The sequence below is a fragment of the Salmo salar genome, chromosome 04 (assembly GCF_965601325.2).
Source record: "Salmo salar chromosome 04, fSalSal1, whole genome shotgun sequence".
NCBI classification, from domain to species: Eukaryota; Metazoa; Chordata; class Actinopteri; order Salmoniformes; family Salmonidae; genus Salmo; species Salmo salar.
In genome coordinates, this window is record NC_138294.1 from 57,261,944 (window position 1) to 57,269,122 (window position 7,179).

Sequence of the window (7,179 nt, forward strand, 5' to 3'; positions counted from 1 at the left end):
CTCTACTGAGAGGAGTGCCCCTCGCTGATATCTGTGCTGCGGCCAGCTGGGCTTCCTCTTGCACCTTTGCTAGGTACTATCGGGTAAATGTGGCACCTCCCTCCCTCTGCGGTTGGTTTGATGTAGAGAATGTGTGTCGCGGCCATGAGGTCTATATATAGGGGCAGACCCCAGCTGTGACACAGGTGAACACGGGAGTAAATCTGCAAGTCCTCACCTCGGATGTATCCCTCGGCCACGGAGTGATACCAATATATTGTAGTGATCCATATAGCTCACATAACCGTGGTTAACCGTTTTTTTGGAGGGTTCTTGGATAAACGCCGAAAATAAGGTATGTGGTCAGTAAACACATGCTTAGAAGATCTATGTTTTGTTATATGATATAATCTTCATCAGCTAATATCACTTTTTGTGAATGTTGAAGCATTTATGTAATCAAAACAAGCACATAAAGGCTTCATAATTCATAAAGGTCAGGTTAACGGACTGATATCATCTCAGAACAAAACTTGTAAAATCTCCTAAACTGTGTAAACCTAAAACCTTATTTTCAGCATTTATCCCCAACCCCATTCTTTCCCCCCATAGGAATGGTCATGTCTAGATGGGATACAGCTTTTCCAAAAAAAAACGTGTCATTTGTTTGTTGTTGTGCATTTTAGCTAAGCCCAACCCTTTTCCTAACCGTAACCTAATTATCCTAACCTGCTACGAAAAGCCAATTTTGACAAAAGCTGTACCCTTCTAGACATAACCCATAGGAATGACTGAATGAACCATAGGTAACTAATTTTCGTTTTTTAGGACTACAAGCTGGGGAGCTCTGTTAGGGGTTTGTGAATGGTGATCATTCTTTAAAGAATGGCACTTGACTGTCCATCATCATGTAGTAGCCTAGGCATTGAAAATAGTCGCAAGCGCTGACAGAATGCTCCCGGTTTCCACTAGATAGCACAGTCAAACTTTCACATAAGAACTCATTCATGCAATATATGACTCTGTGGCTGTGTTAACTAGTGTCGATCAATGCGCTCTCAAGCGGTACTAGACCTACATCATTTCTGGCCATTATGAGGCGAGAATCAGATGTGACGTTACTTCCTGTCACAAAGTTTATGTTCCTGTAGGTTTATACTAACATAGATATGTTTATAATGACGAGATGCTCTTGTCTCCGCCCTAACAATGAGTCGTTGTCCGAAAGCGGGAAGGCAGGCGACAAGGTCCAAAATAAGCATATAGAAACGCTAAGGGCTTCTATTGAACAGATTTGGGCGAGAGTGAACCCTCTCGTTTCGCCTCTTCCTCTCTGATTTTTGCTGCAGCCACTCAATGGCCGCCACCCAGAATCAGAGAAGACAAAAATGCCCAACAAGACATTTAGCTAGCTATATGAATAGCAAAACCGCAGAGCCTTAAACTGCTCAACTATTTAGCATTTTCTTAATTCTATGGAAACGTATTTTGAGAGCGGAATTGTTACGGAAATCAAAATGCCTTGTCAAAATCAGCAGCTGAACAACAATGACAGACAAGAACACGCGGCAATGAGCAGCACCAAGCAGGTTCGGTTTGCTAGCTGCGGAAACAGCGTTCTGACAGAGTCGAATAGAGATGCAGAAGTCGCCGAAACTTGTGAAAATGTATTCAACAGTGAATTACAGAGGCAGATCGGATCGCAATTAAAACTGCTTCCTTTGAATGACCAAATACGAGAATTACAGACTATCATTAGAGACAAGTGAGTCATCATATTTTGTCAAAAAGATAACAACCACATTATCTGACAGATAATGGACCTGTATTATCATGCACCAGATAACTGTCTAATAATGTGGAATTGAATGATGCATTGTAAACCAAGTGAATGGCCAATCGACGCCATGTTACTATTTATAACTGTCATATTACACTGCACTTATATGGTTACGGTAGCGTTATCTGAGATCTTTGTTACCCAGAACTGTAAATACACCTGGTTATTTCTACGAAATGTCATTATAGTCTGCCCCATTACTCGGTAGTAGCCTAAACGTGGCCACAACTTCCTTGTCTAGCATGAGGTTTAATACAAATAATGTTAGACCTACCGACAACAATATACAATACTGATAACAGAACATTGAATGAGTACACTAATCACAATTTGAGTTTCTGTTGTAAGGCGATACCACGAATGGGCCTACATTTTTGGGGGGTGAAAGTGGATCATGCATCGATATCCTCTTATGTAACCCTTACTGTAAGCTTACATGTTATTCTTGTTCTTTTACAGGTCTACTAGCAGGGGAGATTTTGTATTTTGTGCTGATAGATTGGTAAGAAACTGTCTTGGTTCAATTGACACTTGTTTTTACTCTGGGTTAAATACTAATATATGATGTTTTTAATTGAATGACTCATTTGTATAATGCACACTGTATTGTTTTGACCCACTCGGTTTGTCCACAGATCAGACTAGTGGTTGAAGAGGGACTCAATCAGCTGCCATACAGCGAGTGTACAGTGACCACTCCTACAGGTTAGACCTATTAGATGAAATCCGTGAGAAATGATATCAATTGGGCGAATACTATATTACAGGATTACTGTTAAATTTCTCACCAAGAACAGAACTGTCTATTTCAATCGCTCCCTCCTTCCCCCTCTTCTTCAGGGCATAAATATGATGGTGTCAAGTTTGAAAAAGGCAACTGCGGTGTCAGCATTATGAGAAGTGGTAAGGCACTGATCATATAGGATATTAAAGGAAGATTAATCTGAATTGGTCTCTGAATAGAATCCCTGGCTGGTGGACTTGCCTATACCTGACATACCTAGTGCTATCCACTCAACTGTTTTACTTATCAGTTTGACTGTTTGACTTGCTCACCATTACTACATCTTGTATGAGGTTTCCCTTGAATGAATTGAGTTGAATTCAACATCTATTAATTGCTGTGTGTGTAGGCGAGGCCATGGAGCAGGGCCTCAGAGACTGCTGCCGGTCCATCCGTATCGGTAAGATCCTAATCCAGAGTGACGAGGACACCCAGAAGGCCAAAGTCTACTATGCAAAGTTCCCCCCAGACATCAGCAGGAGGAAAGTCCTCCTCATGTACCCCATTCTCAGTGAGTATGGATATACAGCACTTGTGTACCCCATTCTCAGTGAGTCTGCAGAGAGTAGTACTCACATTCCCCATCCTTAATCATAGTCCAGGGGGATTACACGCATGTAAACAACAAATGTCTTTACATGTCTTTAGGCCAAGCACGTTGTAAAACCCTGCCATGGAAAAGCACTAATAGACAGTCTCAATACAGTACTAACTCCTCTTCAGGACAAAGAGTTCAGGTGAAGTGTTGCCCTGCCCTGGGCCTGAAGAACTGTCACTTTTTTAATGAACCAGAAATGAAGACTTAATTGCTCCCGTTAGCAAGACAATAGTGTAATCATAGGCATCCTCTAAGATAATTGTGGGAAGGTGTCTTTTTATTCGGCTCTGATAATGACCTTAGTAGTTAGCATGCTGCATATTTTTCAGCATCATTTACCCCAAGAAAATAATTACAAGTTTATCGGCTTGGGGTAAACCATAGAGCTCACTGCAAGGCCATGAAAATGATAAATAGGACAAATGAAGCCACCGAGAGAAGTAATGTTCATCTTTTTGTCCTCTAACTAACATCCCTCTCTGAAAGGATGAAAAACTGCCTTGAGAAATCAAAATTACATTTTGTTCTTTTATAGAAAGTAGCAGCAGATGAGTCATATTAATGATCACAAGGCTAGTAAGGGCAGACTCTTCTTCAATACTTCTATAATGTTGCCTGTTCTTCTGTCAAGTCACTGTGATATCTGTCCTGTGTTTATGCTATCGATACATGTTCTGCCTTCAGGTACAGGTAACACAGTGATTGAGGCTGTGAGAGTTCTGACTGAACATGGTCTTCAGCCCAAACATATTATCCTCCTGAGTCTCTTCTCCACCCCTCACGGTACGCCTCGCCTACAGTCCCTTGCTTAATATCGAAGTAGATTCCGTAATGTTCAAAATTCTGGGGTTTCATACTACAGCCTGTTTTCCATTCTGTTTGATTGAAAGCACTGCAAGTCTAATGGTTGTGTCATCTCACCAGGTGCCAAATCCATCATTCAAGAGTTCCCAGAAATCACCATATTGACCACCGAGGTGCACCCTGTGGCTCCCACACACTTTGGCCAGAGGTACTTTGGGACAGACTAGTTAGCCCTCCAGGGCCATTCAATGGGGCACCATACTATGAGAACCAACCATTGAATGGTCCCTCTGTCAGTTTGTCCACTTATTTCAAAAGGAGTTGTTACCCTGCTGAAGATTCTTGCTTTGCTGTGTACGCCGCCTTAACGTGTGCTCCTCAGTCTGACAAAAACAATGCAAAGATTTTCCTGGAAACAAAAAAAGCACATTCCATGTAGGTATTTTAGGAACTAGTCTAGCGAGCTTGTACTGCTGCCGTTTTAGTTATTCAGTAATGGTAGTTCATTCTAGGTTGTTTTTCCTCATTAGAAAGTCTAAATAATTAAAATATATTTTTTCAATATATTTTATTCAAAGTATGTGAGCGGAGTTGAGCAGTCGGAAATCCTGCTCGTCGCTCATGCAGCGGTGCTCCATGTCCTTTCCAACCACTGTGCTAAAGACCTCTCTGCACTCACCGGAAAAAAAAAAAGCAGCTCCAGTTTGGCCAGTTTGTGGCTTCACGCTCATGTGATGATGCCTGGAGAGCAGGCCAGCAGCAGAGAATATCTTCTCTGCACTTGCAGAGCCACTGGGGATGCTAAACACCCTTTTGCCCACTCTTGCCAGGCTGGGTAGTGATGCAGAGTTGTATATATGTTTTTCTATTGGTAGGTCTAAAGGTTTTTTGGCAAAGTAACCCAATCAAAACAGAAAGCTCCTTGAATGTTGGAATATGCTAGGCTTATTGGGCCAAAATCAATTATGGCCTAGTGTGTGCGTGCGTGCGTGTATAGAGAGATGTATGTCTACAGAACAAAAATTAACTAAACTTTTAAGCAATCTTATTGTTAGTTTATAAATACTTTGCTACAATGACACACTTAATTCCTTTCTTTTAGCATGTGCACTTAATAAGTACACCATCATGCTTTCAGGATACGTTTTCAGATTCCACAATGATTCTTTAGTTGTGGACACTACATCACCGCACTCCCTCTCTTGGTCATCATCTTAAGTCACCTTGATTTTGCACCTGTGTGTTTTATCAGTTTCTTTATGAAAATATTTAGTGAGCAATAGCAGCACACAAGTAGACTACAAATGCATGCTACGCCAGCCATGTCCTTGAAGTGAGCGCTTACGTGAGCGAAATTGGAGCGGGCGAGAAGGCTGACGCTCCAGTCAAAAGGGCACGCTCCGCTCACATACTCTGATTCTATTGTCTTGTCTTTAAAAATAGTTTTTAGTGTTATTATTATTGCCACAAACAGTTTTAATGTATCATAACACTGAAAAGAAACAAACCAATCAAGAGAAACTCTGACCAGATCTGAAGGGCAATTTGGACATTTCAGAGTGGAAAAGGCGAGAAAAAGAAGCTCAGAAATACATTGCCCTTATGACATCTATGTGTAGTCAAGGAATCGTCAATCCTCCATCGTTAACACAATGGAAAGGTCAAATGCTTTATTATCTAAATGTTGAAAGTGCGTGGGCGACAGAGAAACAAAATGGTGCAGTTTGAGGCCGTGATGTGGGCGATGGGGGCGATGGGGGTGTGATGTCGTTGAGGTTTCTGTGTGTCTATGCTGTTTGTATGTTTTGTATTATTGAAGAAAAAAAATAAAGAATACACAGAAAAGCCATATACAACAGTAAATGATTAACTACATTCTGATAAATGATTCAGTCTTGGATGTATTGACAAAGCATACCCCTTTTCTTTCAGAGTGAGTTTGAGGATGGAATGTATCATCTTTGTATGGGAAGAAGAGTCATCTTCACATATGCCTGCCTGGCCCAAATGCTGTGGAGACAAACAAGTTACTACTAGCTAATAGCCACAAAGAAGTAAAGTTTTGAACATATTCCTCATATCATGCAAATACTTAGAATAAAACATTATTGACACTGACAGAGAAGTCCCTCACCAGATTCTACCAATCCCACTTCATGGAATGTCTTTCTCCCCATGACTCACTGGCTCTGTTGTTATTGACGTCAGGGAGGTCTCTCAGAGGAGCTGAAATCAGGCAATAGATCAAATGTCAATACTCCAAACAGACAGAAACACAATACCTCTGCAAACACATTTCAGTCCCCCAGTTCCTTGTTTTCTGAGAAATGATTATGCACTTTGTCAAGCGCTCACCATGATAAACCTTATGGCCACTAGGTAGCACTACACCTGCACATTTTCTGGTGGTCTGGCATGATTTTCATGCACATTACATTGTGTTGAATGTCATTCTTAAGTCTAAGTGGCAAGGATAGAGAGCATGATTGTTTTTAATCAGTCACCAGTTAGTTCATCATGCACTGTGACAATTTGACTTCTAAGGAGTCTGTCTGGGATAAAGCGAGAGGAAAATAATCACTTAATCTGAACAATTAATCAAATCTAAGAGTGTACTTTCCAAGTGCTGAGCGAGCTGTCTCATCCACAGACCATTTAGCAAGGATGCCTGTCATACTAACCAACCTATCTTATTTCAGGACTGCTATTACATGTAGATTACCAATAGATACACCAGTGAACAAACATATGGTGTGTCTTTACAATGATTGAGTGAGTACCCGTAATTAGTTTATATCAATACGTACCTCACAAGTCAATGAGTGAGTGTGGAAGTTACTGGACTGCTGGTAGTCATACACTTACGTTCATGAATTAGACATTAACAATGGACATGGTGATTTCCCAAAACAAGGGATCAGATTCAATCAAGACAAAGGCCCATTAGAATAGCTTTAAATATTCACCAATGGGAGACTGCTTTTATATGCAGTCATTTTTTGGTTCCGTGACCACCACCAAGGTATGTCGTCATTGTCAGCGCAACTAGTCTCTTAGGTTTCTACCAAGTACTGTATTAGCCATTAAATCAGGGAGAAAAACATAACTTCCAGTTGCGATAGACACCTAGAAACTGTTTACCATATTATCCTTCCTATTGCTCCAAGGACTCAC

General features: G+C 41.0%; 1 protein-coding gene across 2 annotated transcripts; it reads left to right on the plus strand.

The window, feature by feature from the left end:
• The first annotated feature begins 1,145 nt into the window (after positions 1-1,145).
• On the plus strand, positions 1,146-6,130 carry uprt (uracil phosphoribosyltransferase (FUR1) homolog (S. cerevisiae)). 2 transcript variants are annotated; one of them, XM_014196589.3, is made up of 8 exons: positions 1,146-1,744; positions 2,279-2,321; positions 2,455-2,524; positions 2,660-2,722; positions 2,953-3,114; positions 3,886-3,984; positions 4,126-4,213; positions 5,938-6,130. In XM_014196589.3, the coding sequence occupies exons 1-8, from the start codon at positions 1,455-1,457 to the stop codon at positions 6,044-6,046; spliced, it is 924 nt and encodes a 307-aa protein (XP_014052064.1). In that variant the 5' UTR covers positions 1,146-1,454; the 3' UTR covers positions 6,047-6,130.
• The last annotated feature ends 1,049 nt before the right edge of the window (positions 6,131-7,179 follow it).

What these genes read in the sequence shown, in the direction of transcription:
- uprt (XM_014196589.3), top strand. Translation starts at nt 1,455, where the DNA reads ATGGAAACGTATTTTGAGAGCGGAATTGTTACGGAAATCAAAATGCCT. An exon ending in CCTCATGTACCCCATTCTCA is followed by an intron (nt 3,115 to 3,885) that starts GTGAGTATGGAT and finishes TTCTGCCTTCAG; the next exon opens with GTACAGGTAACACAGTGATT. An exon ending in CCCACACACTTTGGCCAGAG is followed by an intron (nt 4,214 to 5,937) that starts GTACTTTGGGAC and finishes CTTTTCTTTCAG; the next exon opens with AGTGAGTTTGAGGATGGAAT.